The sequence below is a fragment of the Molossus molossus genome, unplaced genomic scaffold, assembly GCF_014108415.1.
Source record: "Molossus molossus isolate mMolMol1 unplaced genomic scaffold, mMolMol1.p scaffold_m16_p_10, whole genome shotgun sequence".
Classification (NCBI taxonomy): Eukaryota; Metazoa; Chordata; class Mammalia; order Chiroptera; family Molossidae; genus Molossus; species Molossus molossus.
This window is the reverse complement of record NW_023425345.1, coordinates 62,204,028-62,228,638: the sequence shown is the minus strand read 5'-3', so window position 1 is coordinate 62,228,638 and position 24,611 is coordinate 62,204,028. Positions and strand designations below refer to the sequence as shown.

At 39.0% G+C, this 24,611-nt stretch overlaps 1 protein-coding gene across 1 annotated transcript in view; it reads right to left on the bottom strand.

Moving 5' to 3' along the window:
* Positions 1-22,653, bottom strand: part of PTPRR (protein tyrosine phosphatase receptor type R) — a 227,553-nt gene extending 204,900 nt beyond the window's left edge. The window contains exon 1 of the mRNA XM_036251020.1: positions 22,373-22,653. Within this exon, the coding sequence (XP_036106913.1) occupies positions 22,373-22,435 (63 nt within the window). The 5' untranslated portion in view covers positions 22,436-22,653. The remainder of the gene's footprint in view (positions 1-22,372) is intronic.
* Between the last annotated feature and the right edge of the window lie 1,958 nt (positions 22,654-24,611).

The window sequence follows — 24,611 nt, the reverse complement described above, 5'->3', positions numbered from 1 at the left end:
AAACGGATCAGGCGACCAACTTTCCAGGATCTGAAAAGGAATTTGAGACTCGCTCCCTCTTGTCAGTGCCCACACATGGTGGAACCCTGACAGAGATTCCTGTCAAAATGCCTGGGAAATCTAGGTGTCTAGTGATTCCATTTATAATGAGAAACAACTGCATAAGGACTGGAATTCTTAAAACATTTTTCTTTGGAGTGTTTTCACCCTGACGTGAAGCTGGATGGAAGGCTTATCCTAAACAGAACTAAGCACTGTTGAGTCTAAAGTCAAAGCAAAGAATTAATCGATAACAAGTCTTTAAGAAAATAGAGGGATTTTCTCACTATGCATGAACCTGTGGAATCGAAAATATTTAGAATCCTTGACTCAGATGAGATTTCCTGGAGAGTGCTGGATGTGTGGAAGCACACCACCCTGTGGCCCCCTCCTGTGGGCCACCTCCACTGTCTTCTACGAGAATCATTTGTCTAGATTACAATCTTACCAGAAAATATACAAGGGCCATGGTTAGGGGGAGGTCGGAGAGAAAATACATGTTCCCAGACACCAGCATTTAACGACCAGAATCTTTGTAAATGTTAGTGAAATGGCGGCAGGATGTAGGGAGGGTGTGACAAACGTCGAGTTTGTCATGACAGAATTGGTCAGTGCGTCATCATGGAAGTGATGGTCATTAGAAATTTTCCTTGTTATGTGATAAGTGGTTTCTGAGGCTATGAACTCCAACCAGACTAACAATGGTGTTCAACGATTTTAAATAATGGAACCCAAGCCTTTTAACTGCCCCTTATTAGTTAGAGACACCTTTTCAGAAGGAAAATTTTCCCTAAGAATGATTACTAAAATGTCAGGCTAAAGTCATTAAAGAGTACTCTTTGGGCCTTCACTGAGAGTCCTATTAACTGATGTTTAAATATTTAGCAAATATTGATCTTAAAGATCAAACTTTTCAAACATACCAGAGGCAACCAGGTAGAGAGGGTGGAGGCATGGCTCAGGAGGCCACTGGACTCAGGCACAGGGAGTAACACTGGGATCGGCAGAGGAGCTGGCAAACTCACAAAGCTAACACTGGGTGTAAAGAAAGATAACTAATCTGGAGTCATCCAGAAAGTGAAGTTATTCTTGGTAGTTTCTTTAAGAAACTAGAATAATGAGATAATACATTTATACCTATCAGCCACAAAAATAATGAGTGATTAACACTGTTGCTGATAGAAAGGAAAGGTGGCTACTTTAGTCCTTATTGGTAGAAATGCAAATTACTATTATCTTTTGAGAAACCAATCCAGCTATATATTACTTCAACATAGCAATCTCACTTTTAGGAATATATTCCACAGAAAGAAAAGCACTAGCATGTTGTAGCATATGTACAAAGATGTTTTTATAACATTATTCATAGGGCCAAACATAAGACCGTGTGAATTACCATTAATATTAGAGGAATGGTTGAATAAATTATGGAATAACCACACCATGAAGTATTACACATCATTAAAAATAATCAGTCATGACTACTGATTAGAAAAGTTTGCCATGGGTATGATGAGGAAAGAAAGGGAAGGAAGAGAGAAGTGTTTACAATATCATACCATTTTTGCGGAACACAGAATAACAAAAATCCCAATATAGGTGTATGTATGCATATATGTACATACTTGTGTGTGATTGTACATGTATGTGCATATGCATCTGTGAATTTATATGATTATACAAGCATAAAGAAAATAAATGAAAGGATACACATTAGGTTCTTAGTATGAATTACCAGGAGGATACAAAAGTTCAACAGAAGAAGATGAACTGGATAGAGACGAGGAGAGGGGAAAAAAAGCCACAAAATTATTAGACAAAAATTATTATAATAAAAAATAAAATGATTTATCACTTATGCACTTTATCCATGTATAAAAATACTAGAGATAGAGAAAGATAAATGAGAGAACTAAATCTGCCTTTTAAGAATGACCATGATATATTGTTAAGTAGAAAATAAAGATAGTCACAAAACATTTTTTAAATTATTTTTTATTTTTCAATTACAGTTAACATACAATATTATATTAGTTTCAGGTGTACACCCCAGGGATTAGACATTTACACAACTTACTAAGTGATCATCCTGATAAAATTCGCACCCATCTGACACCATACATAGTTAATAGAATATTATTGACTATATTCCCTATGCTCTACTTTACATCCCTGTGACCATTCTGAAACTACCAGTTTGTACTTCTTAATGCCTTTACTTTTTTCACTCATCTTCATAACTCCCTCCCATTAGGCAACCATCAAAATGCTCTGTATCTATGAGGCTGTTTCTGTTCTACTTGTTTGTTTATTTACTTTTATTCAATTATTGATAGATATGTATTTATTACCATTTTATTATTCATATTGTTTTTTTCTTCTTCTTAAAGAAGACCCTTTACCATTTCATATAATACTGGTTTGCAGGTGATGAACTCCATTAGCTTTTTCTTTTCTGGGAAGCTCTTTATATGCCCTTTGATTCTAAATTATAGCTTTGCTGGGTAAAGTAATTTTGGTTGTGGGTCCTTGTTTTTCATCACTTTGAGTATTTCTTGCCAATCCTGTCTGGCCTGCAAAATTTCTGTTGAGAAATCAGCTGACAGTCTTATGGGAGCTCCCTTAGAGGTGACTAACTGCTTTTCTCCTGCTGCTTTTAAGACCCTCTCTTTGTCTTTAACATTTTGTATTTTAATTATGATGTGTCATGGTGTGAGACTCTCTGTGCTTCCTGGGCTTGTTTGTCTATTTCCTTCACCTGGTAAGGAAGGTTTTCTGTCATTATTTTTTCAAATAGGTGTTCAATTTGTTGCTCTCTCTCTTCTCTTTCTGTCACTCCCATGATACAAATGTTGGTATGCTTGAAGTTGTCCCAGAGGCTTCTTACAGTATCCTCATTTTTTTAGATTCTTTTTTTTTTTTTTTGCTGTTCTGATTGGGTGTTTTTTACTTCCTTATATTCCAAATTGCTGTTTTGATTCTCAGCTTCATGTTCTCTGCTGTTAATTCCCTGTAATTACTCTTTATTTCAGTTAGTGTAAACTTCTTTCTTACTAGTTCTTTTTTATGATTTCTGTGTCCTTTTCTACACTGTTGAAATTCTCTCTAAGTTTATCTACTCTTCCTATAAATTCATTTGAGCATCCTTATAACCAATATTTTGAACTCTGCATCTAGTAGATTGCTTGTCTCCATTTTGATTGGGTTTTTTTCTGGAGTTTTGTTCTGTTCTTTCATTTGAGACATGTTTCTTTCTCTCCTCATTTTGGCAGCCTCCCTGTGTTTGTTTTTATGTATTAAGCAGGGCTTCTATGTCTCCCAAACTTGGTAAAGTGGCCAGGAGAGACCAAGCTGAGAACCAAGGCTTGCTGCCACTAGTGCCAAGCCTGAGGCCACTTAGCAAGAGGTACAGGGCACACCAAGGACAGATGCTGTTTGTTTGAGAGATTTTAGGGAAGTCTGAAGCACGAGCCAAGACAGCTCATTCAAATGAAAAGCTACTGAAAATATCTTGGGTGGAGCTGCAAGCTGGTGAGGTGGGGTCTCAGGGAATCACCAGGGTAGGAAACAATGTGAGCCAGGTCGAAGGAGACCCAGATGGAGACACCTGCTTGCCAGCTTTTGGGGGTAGGGCTCAATAAGAAACAATGGCCTCTACCAGCACTTCTGTCTGGGAGAAAGTTACCCCTCTAGCTCTTGCCCTGATGCCAGACAATTTAGTCCATTCCCATATGTCTGTGGTGCCTTTTGAGTTGCCCCAGCACTGGAGCTCAAAGGGAGTGAATTCAAGTAAGTCTGTGTGTGGGCTCTTTAAGCAAAACTGCCTGGGACTACAGATGTCCTCCATCTCACTCACACACAATCTACTGGTTTTTACAGCCAGAAGTTATGGGAACTTTTCCTGGTACTGGAACCCTGAGCTGGGGTGTCTGGTGTGGGGCTGAGACTCCTTGCTCCTCAGGGGGGACCTCTGCCACCAAGATATCCCTCCTGATATTTATCTGCCACGTGTGGGTGTGGGACAAGCCTGTTCCTTGTCTCTGCCCCTCCTACCATCTCGATGTGGCTCTTTCTACCCTTAGCTGTAAGACTCCCATTTAGTTAGATTAGAGGCAATTCTGAACATTGGTTGTTCTGTAGTTCAGTTGTAATTTTGATGTGGATGTGACAGGATGCAAGTACCACATTTACCTATGACACCTTCTTCACTGGAAGCTAAAATATTGGTTTTTAAAGAAGAAAAACACATGCCCTGGCCGGTTTGGCTCAGCAGTCAGAGCATCGGCCTGCGGTCCAGAGACACCTGGGTTTGGTTCCCTCTAAGGGCACGTACCTTGGTTGTAGTTTGTCCCCGCCCCGGTTGGGGTCGTGTGGGTGGCAAGCAGTTGATGTGTCCCTCTCACGTTGATGCTTCTCTCTCTCTCTCTTCCTTCCTCTTTCCTTCCCACTTTACCTGAAGATAAATGCAAAACTGTCCTCGGGTGAGAATTTAAAAAAAAATTAAGAAGGAAACACAAACATTTGAACACAAAGCACTTAAATATTTGTATGACAAAAGACATCATAAAAAAAGAGAAATGACAGATTAAGAAAACAAATATATATATATGTAGCCTATATGGCAGACAAAAATATTATTTCCCAATGAACAAAGAGTTTCTACAAAGTGTTATGAAAAAGATAATCAACTGATATACAAGATAAGTATAAGCAATTTGAATGAGAGGAAATCTAACCATCAATACACATTAAAGATGCTCAGTTTTTTTCATAGTCATAAAAATGCAAATATAAGCAATAAAGAGATATAGATTTTACTCCCCTGGTCAGCAAAAATTAAAAACAGCCACTAACTGCTGCTAACTTTGAATCAGTCAGGCACATTTATGTATTACTAATGGGAGAGTACATTGCTACAACTGTCCAGAAAACAATAATTTGGCAATATATCAGTGAAAATACTCTAGGGGTAAATTATCTCTTTTGAAAATCTCTTACTCATATACATAAAATATATAAGTAGATATAAGTGAACAAAGAACATATGTGTGTGTGTGTGTATGTATGTATATATGTATATCTATCTATCTATCCACACACACATATTTATATACAGATATTTCTCTTTTTCCAATGGTGTTTATTGTAGCAAATAAAATAAAAACTGCAAAAAGCATGAATGTACATTGATTCTGAGGACTAGTTTAAAAAAACATTTGACATATACAAACTTGAAAATTATACAGCCTTTTATTATTTATTTATTTATTTATTTATTTATTTATTTATTTAATCCTCACCCAAGGACATCTTTCGATATTTTGTTCAGATAGAGTGGGAGAGGGAGAAAGAGAGAGAAACATTAACGTGAAAGGAACACATTGAGTGGTTGTCACCCACACGACCCAACCAGGGCTGGGGACAAACTGCAACCGAGGTACATGCCCTTATTGGGAACTGAACCCGGGTCTCTCCAGACCGCAGGCTGACACTCTAACCGCTGAGCCAAATCGGCCAGGGCCATGCAGCCTTTTAGAAGAAATAAGTCAAATTTATATATAAAAACTCCGAGGTATATCTATGACCTATTATAATGAAAAAAGCAACTTGTGGAATAAGTATGGCTTAATTTTTAAAACAACAATAAAAAATCTTTATATGTATTTAGAATAGAAAAATGTATAATATAAATAAAAAAGATTCACAGTTCTACACAATTACAAAGGTAAGCTTCAGTTACCTAGAGTATGTATTTATGTGTGTGGAATCCTTATTATTTGATCTTTCCTAACCATTTGGAAATAAACTAGTAGATTATTAATAAGTTATTAATTTATCAATAAATTATTCTTCATTTGCATTAACAATACCTTTAGAAAAATAAAAGTTTTCTTTGTAACAGTAGCTACTGACAATACAGCTAATGTTGAAATCCTAAAGGCAATCAATACATTATTTGATACGAGAAAACTTTGGGTGAAAGAAGGAGTTGTATTTGGGAGCAGGAGCCAAGAGGCGAACACAGCAGGTGTTAGCACATTCTGGCTGAAGGAAAAGACGGTTAGTCTTTCCGCAGATAAGAGTAGCAGGTGGGTGTTTTACAGGACGATGGCCCATGGCTACATGAAAAGCTCAGCAGGAAGAGGTGTGTGCTGTGTGCTAGCCGTGAGATCCGAATTCAGAGACAAAACCTTCTACAGGAAGACTGAGGACTGTGAGTCACTTCAGTGTCCTGGAAAATTTACTGTGGCACCCAAATTCTTGCCTCCAAATTCATTAAGGAATCACTTATAATCTCATTTTTGTTGTTGTTGCTAATCCTCACTTGAGGATAATTTTCCCATTGATTTTTAGAGAGAATGAAAGGAAGGGTAGGGGAGAGAGAGACAAACACCGATGTGAGAGAGACACATTGATTGGTTGCCTACCACATTTGCCCCAACCAGGGCTGGGGATCAAACCTGCAATCCAGGTACATGCCTGGGAAATCAAACCCATGACCCTTTGATGTATGGGCCAATGCTCTAACCACTGAACTACACCAGCCAGGGCTCAATTTTAAGTCTCAGTACCTGCTATGTTCAAGTAGCTTGATTGTCTAGGGTTGTCTGAGTCTCATCAGTAAAGCCTACAGGTAAGGTTACTTTGTTGGAGATTAGATTTTTCCCAATGTTTTGTCACTTCCTAGACTCTAGAGTCTACAGGTTTGGAACTTTCTTATGTCAACAATATAAACACATGAGATAATCACCTCTTTCTCCATCTATGTGTGTGTATATATGCTACCATTGTAATTAGCTAGTTACTAAAAATAGGAAAGAAACAGGGAAGGCCAGATATTATAGGTGTGTCATTTGGGCAGCTTCGGCAGGAAGCTGCAATTTCACATTCCCCAGAGAACACGAGCTTATTCCCTGCAAAGCATTAGGGGAAGGGGTTCTAGTAAAACTGGGGTAACAAGAGAAAGGTACATGCCTGGCAATCACACCTGGGGACAGAGATGGTTGGCCAGAATGGGCGTGGCCACGGCAAGCACACAAGTATTTGGGAATACATAATCCCCTAAACAAAGGCGTTTTTGCTCTTGTTGCTCCTCTCTCTTGCCCTCGTGTTGTTCTTCTGGCTCCCGGCTCTCAGCTCTCTTGCACTCACCCATGTGGCTCAGTGCCATGCGGACTCCACCCACAGTGGACTAATGGACTGCAGCAGGAATCACAAGCTGAGCTAGCCTGATGAAGGACCTGACCAGCTCCAACATGGAAAGGAAAATCTGGACATTGGCTCTGATTTCAACTTTACTGAAGCCCCAGCTACACTTCTGCTATGACTGGACTAGGGAAATGAGACTTTGGAAACACGGAGGGTTCGATTCCACAGAAATAAAACTTTCTACTCTATCACATCCTCCTGTGGGGGCCTCCAAAATGCTTATTCCAGCAGTATCCCAAGAACCTCACTTCCACAACCTGGGAAGATGAGTCTCTCTCATATCCTGTAACATATATACATTGTGTATGTGTGTGTTTCTTCTACCTTTTATTTCTGTGATTCTTTTTTTCCCCCCTTTAGTCAGAGAGGGAGAGGAAGAGAGAGAGAGTAACATCGATGAGAGAGACTATCTATTGGCTACCTCCTGCATGCCCCCCACTGGGGATTTGGCCCACAACCTGGGCATGTGCCCTTGACCGGGAATCAAACCAGCAACTTCTCGGTGCTTGGAGCCACACTGGCAAGGCTTCTGTGATTCTCTTATTCTTCAAGAACATGGTCTAACACAAATGTAGGCTATTTTCTTTCTTCTTCTTTTTTTTTATCCTCACCGGAGGACATGTGTTGATACTTTGTTTAGATAGAGTGAGAGGGAGGGAGGGAGGGAGAGAGAGAGAGAGAGAAACATCAACGTGAAAGGGATACATTGAGTGGTTGCCACCCACACGACCCAACCAGGGCCAAGGACAAACTGCAACGGAGGTATGTGCCCTTAGCGGGAACCAAACCCTGGTCTCTCCAGACCGCAGGCCAATGCTCTAACTGCTAAGCCAAACCAGCCAGGGCATTGAGGACATTTTTTTGCATTTATCTTCAGATGGGGGATGGGGGGAGAGAAACATCGACGTGAGAGAGACATATCAACCAGCAGCCACTCGCACAATCCCAATCGGGGCCGCCTGGGGATGAACCGCAACAGAGGCATATGCCCTTAGCACAGTGGTTCTCAACCTTCCCAATGCTGCGACCCTTTAATACAGTTCCTCATGGTGGTGACCCCCAACCATAAAATTATTTTCGTTGCTACTTCATAACTTTAATTTTGCTACTGTTATGAATCGCCATCGGAAATATGTGTTTTCTGTTGGTCTTAGGTGACCCCTGTGAAAGGGTCGCGTGACCCCCAAAGGGTCACGACCCACAGGTTGAGAACTGCTGCCCTAGAGCGTTACACCATGTCCTTGCAGACATCAATATGTCAGCATTTCCTGGAAGGAGTCTTTGGTTTGGGAAGGCATTTATCTTATAAGTTCATTGGAGACTCTTTCCAATATTCTACTTACTACATAGTTACTAACAGCTACTTCTCAACTTCTCTGGTATGTCTCATTGCATATCCTTTTCCCCCTGCAATACCGACACTGTCTGTCTATGCATTCGTGAACTCGATTCCATGTCCCCTCCCTCGGATTTGTATCTGCTCGCACACAGTTCCTTTGAGCCAGGAGGGCCTTGCCTGACCCAGGCATGGTTCATCTTCAAGATAGAGTCCAGGGGGCGGTAGAGACCTGGCTGTTACATTCAGAGAACTGAGGGGCTGCCATACCAATTATATTTTCAATTCCCTGCTGCCTTTCGTCTGAGATCAGGTTGTTCTCAGACCTCATTCTGTGACTGACATCATGACCATTACCCTAGAAGGTAAAGCAAAGCAGTCAGGACAAGCCCTGTGGAGGCCAAAGCAGTTGGCCCCAAATTCCTGACAAGCTGGTTTTCTGGAGATAAAACTCTTGCTCTCAGTTGCTGGCTTGCCATGGTGCCTGAAAATGACCATTTATAGTTTTTTTTAGAGCTGTTTTCCAAAGATTAACTAGTTCTAGTAAAAGTTTCAAAAGATTTTACTTTCAGGTAATAAAAGAAATATCATCAACTTTTAATTCTGATTTTATATTCTGAGTTGCTAGTTGGCAACTTTTCCTGCTCCAGAACACTTGAGAGACCACACGAGTGGGAGTTACAGGTTCTGCAACTATTTATCTTGTATTCTTAATCAGATCTACCCACCTGTGTACCCCAAGTCCACTCTAAGGGGGTCAACAGACTAGACTGGGGACCACACAAGTATAGTCCATAAGACAATGTCAAGAACAAGGTAATGAGCAACGAAAGATTAGCAGGGTTTTAGTCAGTAGCACCACATGGGGCCGTGTGAGCTGTGTGGTACACAGTTCTGGGGGATGCTGTTAGCTTAAAGTTCAGTGTAAAGTGCTCCTTCTAGATCTGGACAATGCAAGAAACCCATTACAATGCTGGAATTTTACCCAAGATCCAAGTAGATCCGCAACAAAATTGACATTATCATCATCCACCACCACAATTTTGACAGCTGACATTATGACAATGTGCTATGCTCTACAGTACAAATTCACTGACTGTAGAAAGAATCAAAGACGGTAGCCAGGTCGGATTTTACGATTACCATTAAAATGAAGAAACAAAGGCTCAGAGTGTTCATCGACTTGCCCAAGATCTAAAAGGTAGTTAGTGCAGAAGAGGCATGTGAACCCGGGATCTCTCCTAAAACCATTCTTGCCCTGGCTGGGTTACTCAGTGGTTGGGCATTGTCCCATACACCAAGAAGTTTGCGGGGTTCCATTCCAGGTCAGGACACATATCTAGGTTGCAGATTCTATCCCTGGTGGGGGCATGTATGTTTGTTGTTTCTCTCTCTCTCTCTCAAATCAATTAAAAACAAACAAACAAACAAACAAACAAACGATTCTGTTGCCACTGTGTTAAACTGCTCACAAGGGGAGTGAAGATTGGTCTCTGACATTGGGATTGGTCAAGGTAGGGGCCTACTGAGCAGTGAGCCAAACTGATCATTAAACACACTGTAATTCTTTCATATAAACGCTTTCATTTCTTCAAATCCGATGGGTAAACAAATTCTTCCTGTAAGGGGATTTCCTGTTGTGTAACATCAGCTACAACTTGTCTGTACTGATTGCTATTTTGTTGTAGTGACTATTTTTTAGGACATATTAGAGAAAAGATTTATGGCAGCTTACAAAAAACACAAACAAGACAAAATAAAACTGAATACAAAGTGTGGACACAAGGAAATTGAATTAAAAAAGAAAATGAATGAAGAAAAGAAAACATCCAGCCAAGAGTGGAGTTAGTTCACAAAATAAATAAGGCATTCAATAAAGTTCTCCATATTTGCTGGAGGTAGACCACAAATTTAGCTCTCAGCTTTTTAGCAGTCAGCAGTAAGAGGGAAACATGATTCACAGCATTTAAAAGATATAATTATAAGCCAACCAGAGGCTCAGGAGAAATACAAGTATTCTTGGTAGTAAGACTAGAAGATATATTTTCCCTTGTTCCATATAAGGCTAAGAATAGCCTCCAATTTTCACAAAGATCTTACTATGTCTCAGGCATGATACTAAGTGCCTCAAATGCTTTATCTCATTCAACTCCTGCAACAACTCTACAGGATGGATATTAGTATCACTTTTGTTACAAAAATGAGAAACTGAGATGCAGAGGTGTTGAGTAATGTACTGTGGAACAAGATTAGTAAGCATGTGATTTGGGATGTCAATACCATTCTGCTGATTCCAAAATTATTCTTCTGCCACATGGCTTCTATGTAGGAGCTATATCTTGATTCTTTTCCTAAGAAAGTATCCTTGATTATCCAACAGAATCCTTCAATATCCAATATAATGTAGTCCTCACCACTTTCTCTCTGCCTTGTAACTTTCCTTTGTTTTCTTCATTGCACTTAACCACCACCTGAAATTATATTCAGTTGTTTACTTAGTCTTTCTCCTATTAGAATGTGAAATATATAGCTGAAATAATCTTGTTTATCTTGCACTCTTGTATCCCAAGAGTCTGCTTTATTGAGGAGGCCCTCAATAATCTTTTTGAATGAAAGAATATTTCAAGAAGCAAGGATTAGGTGTCCATTCAAAACTTTTGCATGTCTGAGAACCCAGTTGCTCCTACTTATTCTTGGTGAGGCAGGACAGTAAGAAGCTAGGAAAATTCATTGGCAAGTGGAATGAGGAAACTGAGACAGATAAACAGCCAAGCAATTTACAGCCAGATAATAAATCACAAGGTCTTACTTCCCTAACCAAGGACATTTAAGAGCAAATGGCTTACACATTCCATACTATCCTGGTGCAGACTCACCTTGTCTTCAATGACATTCTTTGAAGGTAAAACTGACCAGAGGATGACTAGGATCCCTCTATAAACTCATTAGATTTATCAGCGTATCAAAGGACACACCTGGAAAGCTGATAAATATTCTATTGAGATTCTCCCTCGAGAACTCCCATAAAATTCCCGGCCTTTAGACAACAGATAGACATCCTAAGACAAAGGACCCAGTGCATGATCTCTCTGGAGCACAAATGCGCCTCCCCGCCCCCTTCTTTCCTTCTTTCCACAGTAATGTATCTTCGCTTTCTTTCTCCTAAGCTCTAAGGGTTCCCAGGAGACTTGCAACCAGGGCAGCAGCAGGCAGCAGCAGCCTGTCTTGTGTTAATCCCCTGAACCTGTCTCTAAGGCCCTCCTTTTGCCTCTACAATTTGTTTTCTGAGTCCACACAGCCCAGATGGCTCACTCCTCTGCCTCTGTGACTTTCTTTCTAAAGGGCCAAGGCAGCCCTAGGCCCAACTCTTCCTTACATTTCCAAAGGACCAAGGCAGCTTCTCCTGGATTCACTCTTGTTGCTATGGTCTAACCTTTTCTATCTTAAACCCCTCTTGTTTCACTGTACCCAGCTTTAATAAATAATACTTTCAAAATCACCTGGATTTGTGTCATAAAATCTTCCCTGCACATTCCATTCCAATGACATTGGTTCCTCAAAGATATTATTTACAAATTCTTCTCCAGTCTCCATGACTTATGTATATTAGTTATTCATCAAAAATATATTGTTTCTTATAACTTGACTATTTTTCATAATCCAGCTTGGCATAGGCTTGATTTTGTATAATTGATCTTGTAATTTAAAAAATTATACTTAAGACTATAGATAATACTATTGCTTGTAACATATGAAGAATTATTTTTTTATTTGCCCATGAAAAATTCTTGCTGATTTTTAAAAGCCTACATTCAAAGAATTTGCCTAGTGGTCTTTTCAATACATATTTTGATATTTGTTGCTCAATATTTCATATTTAAAAAACAGACCAGTCCTTAAAAAGAGAGGGAGATTAACTTAATGGCTTAAAGCACCAAGAACCAAAATGTACCTGATCTGGTTAAACACCTAATTCTAGTTGTCATGTTTTCAGGCGGGAAAAATAATCACATGGTTAAATAACACATCAGCACTAGATCAGTAATGGGAGCAAGAGATGGTTAGGGGGCTTTCTAAACTACAGACACACAAACACATGAAGAACCCCAAGATACTCAGAATAATTAATTGATGACATTAATAAATACAATCCAGGAAATCTCAGGGCTAAGACAGATTCTTAGCCCTGATTGTCTTGGCACATATTCTCAGTGTTCTCTAAGACTTTCAAGCTCTCTTGGAATTTAAATCACATGGAAGTCATTTACAGAGAGGAGGGTGATCAAATCTCACCAACACAGTTCTTCCTGCAATCTTAGAAATTATCTGAACATTTGGCCTACCCTTCAAAAGTGGGACTGTTTCTTCTTTTTTTCTTTGAACTTACCTGTTTCTAACCTACTATTTCAGTTAAAAGACTAGAATATATGAAAGTATAGGCTAAATTGAAAGATACATAACGTTGATAATGTCCTCTTGACTTATTTTTCTGAACCCAAATGGTTCAAACATGGCAGACAAGTAAGAAAAGAAACAACTTGGGAAATTAATAATGGCTGGATTATACTTTCACATTTCAAAAACAAAATTTGGAAAATGGTTAAGCACAAGATTATAACCAATCTTCTTTATGAAAAGACAATGCTAAATGGCTAAGGTGATATGATATTGTGATATATGCTAAGAAAAAATATTATGGTCAGTTTCCACAGTTCCTGGCACATAGCTCCTAAAACCTTGCAGTTTCCTATATAAGATCTACAGAAGCATCTTTTTAAAAGCTAGTTAGTTTTGTTCCCAGTTCCTGAAATAACTCCAGAGCCATAAAGGTGAAATTGCTGTCTTTTGTTATTCATAATAAGCCCTTTCTAGCACACACCTCAATTTATGGTAATGAGGTGGCTTTTGGAAAGCCCCTAAGGATGGGGGAACCAACCAGTAATTAAAGGAAAAGAACTTTCAGATCTGCCCTGGAACCTCTGGGGAGGAAAGAGAGGGGCTGAATATTGAATAATCACCAATGGCCAATTATTTCACCAACTGTGCCTGTGTAAGAAAGCCTCCACAAAATTCCCAAAGAACAGGGGCAGAAGAACTTCCAAGTTGGTGAACATATGGAGGTGTTGGGAGTGGGCACACCCAGAAAGGACAAGGAAACTCTGCATCTTTTCTTACGTATCTTGCCTTATGCATCTCTTCCATTTTCCTTGTCCTGAGTTATATCCTTTTATAATAAACTAGTAATCTAGTAAGTAAAAGGATCAACTGAATTAAATTGTAGGATATCCAGCTGTTGTCACAGGATTGCTTGGTGTGGGAAACCTGCCCCCTCTTTACATTTGGTGGCCAACAATGTCATAAATGAAGTATTGAGAGTAATGCAGAGAGCACAGGAGGAATCTTCCCTGAACTTTTTTGGTGTTAACAGTGGGATTTGCTAGAACAGTCCTGGCTCAGGGAAACATGTGGTTTGGGAAGAGAAAGAATGAAAGGGCAAGAGATAAAGAACCTTTGACTCCCTGGAGACTATGTTAGGAAGCAGCCCTGTGCTCAGTTACCAAAAGTTACCAATGAGTAAGCTTCAGAATTTTGCCCTGGGAGAGAACCTTCCAGAGACTTTTAGCTCCAGTATTTTTTTTTTAAATAAGAGAAGGGAACAAATTATTTCTATCATTTGGTTATAGGGATCATGTTGAGAGAGCTGAGGCATTTGTTAAATATCATGCATGGGCAGGGCCAGAGAGATGCCCAGAAAGCCCCATACAATTATCCATCAGCAGTTAGATTTTAAAGCAGAGCATCATTTAGTTAAAAACATAAACAAAAACCTAAGCATGATTTACAGATATTTGTGATTAGAGATAAATAGAGAAGGAAAGAAGAAGGGACAAAATCATTCACAGAGGGTAAAAGAGGACAGTTCTTAAGCACTGGAAAACCAAAGGGCAATATTTAATGACTTGACAAGTAAATATTTGCACCAAACAAAACACACCCTCTTTGTTTATCTGCAGGCCCTATTATTGTAAAAATTTTGGATAAAAAAAAGTTTTCAGGTTCCAACATAAAGAGACACAGCACTTCCATCTTCCTCAAAGAAAAGTCCTGAAAGAACATTTTATATGCTCTTAAGAGAACATTCTCTCTCTCTCTCTCTCTTGCTAACTTCTTTGACTCCTTTAAATATTTCCCTTGCTTAATATGTAAACTATGGAACATACATAATTCAGTCAAGTGAAAAAAAACAGACCCATATTAATTATATACAGAGTTCATAAAGAGTTTTCTTTTTTTAATTTTTTTCTTCCTTTATTGATTTTAGAGAGAAGAAGGGAGAGGGAGAGAGATAGAAACATCAATGAGAAAGAACAGTGATTGGCTACCTCCTGCATGCCTCTCACTGGGTATCAGGCCCACAACCTGAACATGTGTCCTGACCGGGAATCGGACCAGCGATCTCTTGGTGCATGGGTCAATGCTCAACCACTGAGCCACACCAGCCAGACCATAAAGAGTTTTCTTTAAGATAAATTAACTAAATAGCATTCTCTCAATAGCATTAACAAGGCAGTTGCAATTAAAAGAATACTATATTTGATATATTCAATATTTACTTCTTCTTCTGAGTCAGCTGCCTTAAATTACTGAATGTGTTGGGGATATGGCAATACATAAAACTGTAAAATCTATGATACAATGAAATTTTTAGCAGCTGTAAAAAATTATGCTATATAAAGATAGTTAATGGCATGAAAATTTGTCCATAATATAAACTAAGTAAAGAAAATACAAAACTTTATGTATACAGAGTCCACATTTTTATATAAAAAAGTATTTACACACACACACACACATATGACTATATAGCTTCATGTATTAAAATGGCATTATTATCTAACAGTTAAGAATTCTTTTTATTTCCTCTTTTTCCTTCTTGATATTTCTAATGCTTTTGGAGTCAAAACAAAACTATTACTAGAATACTCTCTGTACATAAAGATAGTCAATGTCCAATTAGTGTGATAATCAATTAAATCAGTTCTCTTAGGACTTCAATCATTTTGGTGTTGAGTCTAAATGATCCAGAACAGACAAATGTGCTGAGTGGTTCAGTACTGAAACTTCATAGACATTGCCTAAGCCTGACCTCTCACATCTCCAGTGTGTGTTCGAGCATCCTCCTTGCTGCTTTAGGAGCTGGAAATAGAGAAAAGCAACAGATGGTGACAGTGTGAGTGCCAGGATGCCAAGCTTAAGAGTGGAATCTCTCCTTCAAGACTATTTTTCAGGGATACAATAATATCTGGAGAATCTAAGCACAGAGCTTACCAAAGTGCAAAAAGGATAAAAGGGTTATATACGATCTTGTAGTTTAACATTAAACATTTGGTGTAAGTTAAGAAAAAGCAAAAATAACCAAATTTCTGATGTAGATTACAAATTTTTTTCTAGAACTTCTTAAAAATAAAATAAAATTTGACAGCATAATTTATATTTTGTTATTATGTACAGTAGAGACCCATGGCCATCATGAATCTGTAGCCTGTTACCATCTGGCTCCAACATTAACATCTAGCTATCAATGAGTATATTTTCAGGGAATAAAAATAGTTAACATTACCATTAGCTTAAATGAAGTGTAATTCATACAGTTGAATTTTCTGTTGAAAAAAAAATGTACAATACCTCCCCAAAGCAAACCAAATGACTTATGGGAAAATTTAAAATGTGTGAGATTTGAAATCAGTCAAATTAGGATTTTAATTCTGCTGGTTGCACTTATTCTTAACTGTGTAACCTGGAGAAAGTTCCTGATTCGGGGCCTCAATTTCCTTGTCTGTAAATTGGCACATAATCATGAGTTTCCTTTCAGCTTGAAGGTTTTAATACCGAGCTTTACTGACATTGTTTCTTCCACCATTACTATACAGGATGGGATTTCTGTAATATGGTTTCTACACACAATACCTTTCCTGAAGGTCACAGGTGGAAGTACATAAAAAGCAATGGCATAATCCAATAATTCTCCCAATTTTGCTTTGACGATTGTGGAACCTAAACTCTAAGAGGGTCCCCAATGGACCCTGCCTTCTAGTATTCATTCCTTCTGCAGTCCCTGTCCCATAAAGGTGGGCTAGACCTAGTGACTCATTTCTAATGAATCAAGTGTAAATGATGGTGTGTGACCTGGAGACTAGGTTGGATAAGGAGTGTGGTTGGGATCTTTCTCTCTCTTCATATGCTCTTGGGGAAGCCATGTTGTGAGCAGCCCCGTGGAGATATCCACGTGTTGAGGAATCGAAGCTTCCAGCCAACAGCCAAGTCAGTGAGCTTGGAAGTGGATCATTCAGCTCTGACATATTCAGAGACTTAGCCCTGGCGGACCACAGGACTTCAGTAACCTCTGAGGCAGAACTATGCAACTAATCTGCTCCCAGATTCCCGACCTTCAGAAACAGTGTGACATAAAATATTTCTTGTTTTAAGCTGCTAAATGTTGAGGTAATATGTTATGTAACGATCGATAACTAATACACAGACCGAATCCCAAATCACGAAGTTGGTTGGGTCTACACACAAAATGCCATTATCAAGGAAGACAGAAAAGAAGTTTCTATATTATTACTACATTTATTTGAAAATCAAAGAAAAGAATATCATTGTTCTAACAAAGAGACCACCATGTTAGGACATGGAAGGGATTGTCCTCTGAGGATTTTATACTCTTTCCTTCTTGGAAGTCCCAGACTGTATGGGAAGACATCCAAGTCACACCTAACATTACAGTAAACTGTCTTATATCAATTAGGATTTTAGGCTTGGTATTTACTACTGACCCAGAATACCCCGACACATAAAAATTCATAATTTTCCCAAAGCCTGCATTTGAATCACACTTTCTGGGAGTTATGCACCTGCTTCCCTACAGCCTCTTGTTCCCTGCCATATAATCAGTCGCCATAAAGAAGTATACAAGCTACAGTGTTTTTCACAAATTTGAGATGTTCTAGCAACATAATATCCTGGGTCCAACATATTGCACTAAATCATGGTCCTTCTCATCAGTAAATGTTCTAGGTGTCAGGACACAGCCTAGGCATCTTAATCTTCTCCTATGTCAGAATGAATTTGCTGCCTTTCGCCACTGTTGGAGAATTTAGAATATGACTTGTCACACATTTTTTACAAGAATCAAATTCCTGAGGCTAAATTGTAAGTCCTCCTGTCCTAATTTTTTTTTTTATCCTCATCCGAAGATATTTTTCCATTTTTTGTTCAGATAGAGAGGGAAGGAGAGGGAGGGGGAGAGAGGAAGAGAGAGAGAGAGAAACATCGATGTGAAAGGGACACAATGAATGGCTGCCACCCACACCACCCAACCAGGGCCAGAGACAAACTGCAACCGAGGTACATGCCCTTAGCAAGAACCAAACCCAAGTCTCTCTGGACCACAGGCCAATCTCTAACCTCTGAACCAAACCAGCTAGGGCCCTCCTATCCTAATTTTTTTTTTTGTCTTAATAAAAACTTAAGTTCAGATACTCTGCTTTAGTTTTCGTTTAGCTGTTCTCTGGCATCTGTTCTTCCTTTGCTTGTTAATAGTGTAACCTCCCCTCCTCTACACAGCTTATGGGTGTTTAGGGATGCTCTAGGGCTGGGGCTTGTGGTTTAGGTTTGAGGTAATTAGCGCAATTTTATCACCTGGCCACAAATTATTCAGGGATGAAGTGAGTACTTACTGAGATTGGTTGAGTGATAGAAATGCCCTGTACATTACTGAGAGCTGTGAAGAGTCCATTCTCCCCACTGAATATGAACCTGCAAGGATGAAACTCTAGAAGTTTTAGGAAACCAAGTTGAGATGAAGAGGACGGAACCAGTCTGAGAATGAAGTCATCCCAGAGGAAGCAGAACTGGGAGATTGATCTTTATTGATTACTTAGCCCTTGATCCAATCATACCTAAAGCTAGATATACTATAGAAGTGTTGTTAGGTGAACCACAAAATTTTCTCTAGTTTGGATTAGATTTCTTGTCACTTGTGAAAAAAATATTCCTAACTAATAAGCTTTTCCTGACATAGCAAAATTCTACTGGCAGCTACATAGATTAAACCCACCCTTTGGGACATTCATTACACAAATACAAAAGTATAATTAAACCAATTTGTCTATTAAAAATGCGCAACAATTATTCATATACACCATATAACACACTAAATGATACAAAGCTTATTTACTGTGGCAAGACAATGAGAAGGCTGGACTTTCAAAGCCCTTCAAATCACATTTACCTCTTTGCCTGTAAGATGAAACTCAACAATTGGTCAACAAAGCCAAGCTGAGGTTCAGGATGTAACCAGAGTTCAGAATATAACTGAAAATCAGTTATCCAAAGTTTTTGCCTTTAGTAGTCTTCAAAATCAACCATCTGATAAAAATATTTGCAAAAAATGTTCTGTGCCTAAAAACAAGAGAATGTCTGTGTGCTGATCTGGGTGAGTGTCAAGCAAGATGAGAAGCTTTAGGATTCAAGGAATCTCACAGAGACCATCCCAGCCTCCTAGAAACTCTCCATCATACCCTTATGTGCTCACAGAATTCTTCCCGTTGCCCAAAGAACTGACACTATATCATCTCTCTTCTCTTTCTCTCCCCATCCCTCCCTCTCTCCCACCCTTCCTCTCTTCCCTTCCTTCTCCTCCTCTCCCTCTTATCCTTTTTTCTTCCTTTTCTTCATTTTATTTTCCTCTCTACAATTCTATCCTGTGGTGTAAACCATCTATATTCCACCCTTCATATTTCAAAGTCTTCCTAATCCTCAATTTTCTCAGATTTCCCCAAGAATAGAGTATTCTTCATTTAGTAACTCGCTGAACTGGAAAGACCTGTAGCTGCTTCTACTCTGCCATTTTCACTGACACTCACAGTTCCCTCCTTCCTGATGTCTTGGCCTTGTGGCCTGATGAATATTTTGGGATCCAGTGATAAGAATCATGAATTTTTCAGCACACATTTGGTTAAAGCCACTGTTGTTGTTGTCTGGGCTTTTACCACAGCACTGACCTTAAAGGCATTCACATTCCCTCAATATTGGATCTGTACAAAAATCCTATTAACGGTTTCTTAATTAAGCTCTGGAACATAATTAACATTCTTTGGGATAAACATTTGAATTGTGCTGTCCTCTCCTTGGAGAAAATAAATTACAGATCTTTCTGATTATAAAGCGAAGAAGAAAAAGGAAAAAATTCATTTGTGGACAAATGCTCTTATGAAATGCTTTGTGGAGGCAACTGGGAACCAGGAAAGGAAGAGGGACCCATGCATCTTTCAAATCCTGGTTAAATATCTCATTCTAAAACTCACTGTCTTAATGTTAGAAATGAGAGAGAGAGAGCAAGAGAGGAGGAGGAGAAAAGTGATCTTTCCCTCTGAGATAGGGAGGCTTAGAAATTACATGTACATTTTGGGGGTCAGAAATGGCTTTTCGCTCTAGCTGGGAAAAAAATCCGAATAATTTCCCTAATTCAGGAAAGGATACTTATTAACACTGCTCATTTTGATATAAATTAATCCAATAAATAATTTGTTGGTTCCACTGTAAAATTCCTCAAGCAAAATAGTCTGTGTGTATACATATATATGAAATACATACACACCCTCACCACACAAACCCACATCAATTACTCTCAAAGTCATTTGGTCACCAGAATATCTCCCTTTCATCATCTATTTTCCATCCCTAAACGTCTCTTCTGGGTAAATGAACCTTCAAACCAGCTGATACTTGATTAAATGTTGACCCTCTGTGTTTTTTTTGGAAGCTGAACATTATTGACATAGTTAAAAACAATCCCACTTCCCAGATTTCCCTACTAAATCACCACATGCATAAGTAATGTAAGTGGATTACAGGAAATATTAGCATTAGCAATTGTTGCAAACTATCAAAGCCACAGAATGGTTAGAGACTAGATCAAGAGAGGTTAAGGAAGGATAATGCAGTGAAATTGCCTATTGCATCTTTGTAATCATCACGCAAAAGAAAAAGCACAGCTTTTTCATGAATCTCCAAACCACAAATAAGCTAAAAGTGAAATGACATGCCAGAATTCCTCATTGATGCCTTTTACCCTTCATAGTAGTAAATTAACTAGACAGTGCATGACATTATAAGATAGAACAAACCTCCTGAACTGTAATTTACAGTGACTTTAAGAGTTCATGACTACAGGTATATGACGGTTCCTAGAGAAAATATCTCCGATGAGCCTCAGCATTATCACAGGCATAGCCAAACACAGCGACATCATTAGCATCACTTATCTGCACCAAATACATAGCTTTCACCTTCAGAACATCTGTTACTCACGTAAATGCCAAAAATTTGTTCAAGTATTTCAAGAGGCAAATGACCCACAGATTTTCTTTTAACAAGAGCTCATCTTGTGTCCTCAATTTATGATTTTTATTGAATTGCTGACATTTCCCCCCAGACATTTCTCAAGTAAAATCAGACTCCATTTCATTTGTCTCTATTTCTAGATACCCAAAATAAAGACTGAGTCATAGTGAATATTCAATGTATGCTAGATGAAAACATCAGTAAATGGATCTTTAATTCTTAATACCAGGTATTGTCCTATATGTAGCAGATAAAAAATTGCAAAGAAAAGCTTATTAAATTTCATTAGCTTTGGTGCATAGAGAGGTTGCCAAAATGCAAACATGGCTTCATTGAATTACTGTGGCCATAAAAGTTAACATATCCTATTATATTTTGGAGGAGAAATATAATAACAATAATTTAGCTACTGATTTGTAGGTGTCTTTTTCTTAACATTAAAAAAATTTTTTTTGACAGACAGGAAGGGAGAAAGAGATAGAAACATCCATGTGAGAAACATCAATCGGCTGCCTCCTGCATACTCCCTACTGGGGATCAAGTCTACAACCCCAGGATGTGCCCTGACCGGGAATCAAACCTTGACCTCTTAGTCCAAGAGATGACACTCAATCCACTGAGCCTCACTGGCTGGGCCTGCTTTGTAGTTTTAATGTGGAGCCTCCTATAGTAATTTTAAACTTGAATGGAACAATAGTCTAAATAGTGTATCAATCTCAGCATGTATTTAAACTATAATACCAAAAAAACTAGGAACCTCTGGCCTGGGTTGCACACCCTAATACAAGCAATGGGACCACTGTACCCTCTTGACTAATAAAGAGCAATGTTTGTTCAGTGATAGAAATATTATCCATCAATTATTCCCAAGCCATCTTATTGACAGAAAACCACCAATAACAGAAAACCACCTTCCACCTCTTCCCTTTCAGTGGACTCTTCATTTCTTAACTATTTGAGTCAATTGATTAGAAGGTCTTTAATAAGTATTTATTTATATAAACTTCATTTAAGGCATATCTGCTTAGAAGATATATCACAGAAAGCAGGAGGATCAGTGCAGAATATGATCTGCTATACTTGTAAGGTCTTCCTAAAGCAAATTTAATTCAAATATTTATTAAGCACCTACTATGCACAGTGTACTGTATTGTGCACGGAGAATACAGACAAGGTTTCTTATTTCATGGGCTCATCATATCCAAGAGGAAGCCCAAAGCCAATAATCAAGTAACAAAAAACAAATATTAGAGAATGAGAAGTACTGTGGTAAAAAAATCATTGAGATCCAAAGATACCTATTCATCATTAGTTGCTCTTTTAAAACATCAATCACAGAGGAGAGTACCAGTGTAAACATCAGTTAAGTGCAATACTTACCACCACAATTACACTTGCTGCAGGGACTGGAAGGTTTTCCACTTCAATATCTTGACCAGCCATGGCCAAAAGATTGAGAGATGGGTCATACGCAGGTCTAAGAAATGCTGAATTAACAATTTGGTGGGTTTTGCTTATTTGAGCTTCAGAAGAGGAATGTTTATATATCTTTTGCGGAGCTATATCCAGACTCTTCTCAATGTCTTGTGAATGGTGATACAGGAATGCTGGCTTCCCGCTCTTCTTATGAATTGCCAAAAAGTGATCATTATTTCCCGAAAAGCACCCTGAGAGGAGGAAGAAACAGAAACAAAATCAAAGACCTTATTTGGTAAGATGAATAGAAATATCTGATATTGAGAGTTGTTTGTTCTAAGAGGCTTTAAGACTTGGGAAGGACTTAGATAAATCTCCATTTTTTCCCTACTTCACTATCCCCAACAAATAGAACACACTTGGTGGTATGGAGGCATCTCAGAAACTCTGGGTGGGCAGAAGTGGGCATAGTTTGGAAAAGTCTTATTTATCAGATATTTCAATACCTCTTTTAGCCAGGAATTTCCTCCATTAGCTAAACCCACAATTCCAACACCCCGTTGTACTTCTATTCCTGGCTGTCCTACCTGTTCCTCAAATGACAATAATTTATATCATATTCAAGCTTTCCTCCCTTTAATCAATAGCATTTCATATAATTTGATAACTCATATATCATATTTATTTTATCCTGATTATATTATATTTAAGCACACACACACATACTGCTTCTAGAGTATTTTAAGCTCATTGAGGGCAGAAACCTGCATACACTCATTGGGGTAGCAACTTCCAGTTATGCAACAATATCCATTCTCTCCTTCTTATTTAGTAATATGGCCATCCAGATAAAGTAGTACATTCACACTTATTTCTTCTATTAGATAAATATCCATTAAATTGAATGACTCTTTCTTCTACTTGTCATTGGCCACAGGAGAAAATAGAAAACATATACATATTAGTCAAAAATTATCACTAATTCAAACACCAGTTAGAAAAACAAATGTAAGATCTTTTACATAAAATGATAACCAGGGTGAATAGATCACAATGTATTAATGGCCCTAACATAGTACCTAGTAACTATAGGGACCCCAGGTTTTCCCTTGATATGCCTTTGGCAACAAAAAGTGTACAAATACTATTCATAGAAAATTACTCTCCTGGCAGAATCTGGGACAGACTGAGTTGTGTGGCTCTAAGACAGGGATAATTTTTCCTTTGCACGCCCAACTGGAGCAGAGCCCTCCCTTCACAAGGCTAAATGTTGGTCTGTTCGGGCCTGATAAACTCTGCTGTCATCACCCTGATGACTTCCTGAGACCCTGCCCCAACACAAAAGTGTGCGAGCACCTAGTAGGTGGCAGCTAAACTTGGTATACCTGGGATATATGCTGAGTAGTCTCAGACCCAGCACTGGCATTGAGTTTGAACCTGAATCAATCTGGTGAACACCACTTGCCCCTACCTGGTGACTCACTGTGAACCTAACTCATGCAATTTGAATGCTGCCAGAGGCTCATTCAATGACTTAGTCTAACAGGCAGTCAATAGGTGGAGACAAATGGAGGTGGGTCTTGGGGTGACTCAGTACTTTTGCTGACCTGCCTCTGGGCCCAGTGCTGGTGAAAGTTGGCCTTTGTGAACAGCTTGGTTGCTCCTGCACATACCCAGACCCAGCAGAGGAAGCCACAAGTTGTGGATCACTTTGTAGTTCTGAACAGGTTGCCCAGGGCCAGTCATAGGCTGTGTCTGACATTGGCCTGCACCATAGTCCCTCTATAGAGGCCCCAAAGCAACACACCCAGTGGCCAGCTTCAGACAACATCAGAGCAAAATACAATAAGCTTCACAAGTGGCATACCCAAAGCGATATCTCGGCAGGCACCAGACACTGCTGAGGAGAGTTCTACTTCGTGTGGTCAACACCTGCATAGCAGCTCACATGCCATGGTTGGGATTGAGCCTCACAGTCAGCCAGCCTAAGGGTCAATCCCACACATAAAATGGCAATAGCAATCAAAGCTCAATTACAAAAAGAGGGCCCACATAACCCACACAAGGGACATTCCTGAAGCACCCAGCTCAAGTGATCAGGAGACTGTACCACTAGACCCTACAGGACACCTACTACATAAGTCCACCTACCAAGACTGGGAGGAGAGTCATAGCAGATCTATCCAATATATACAAACAAACA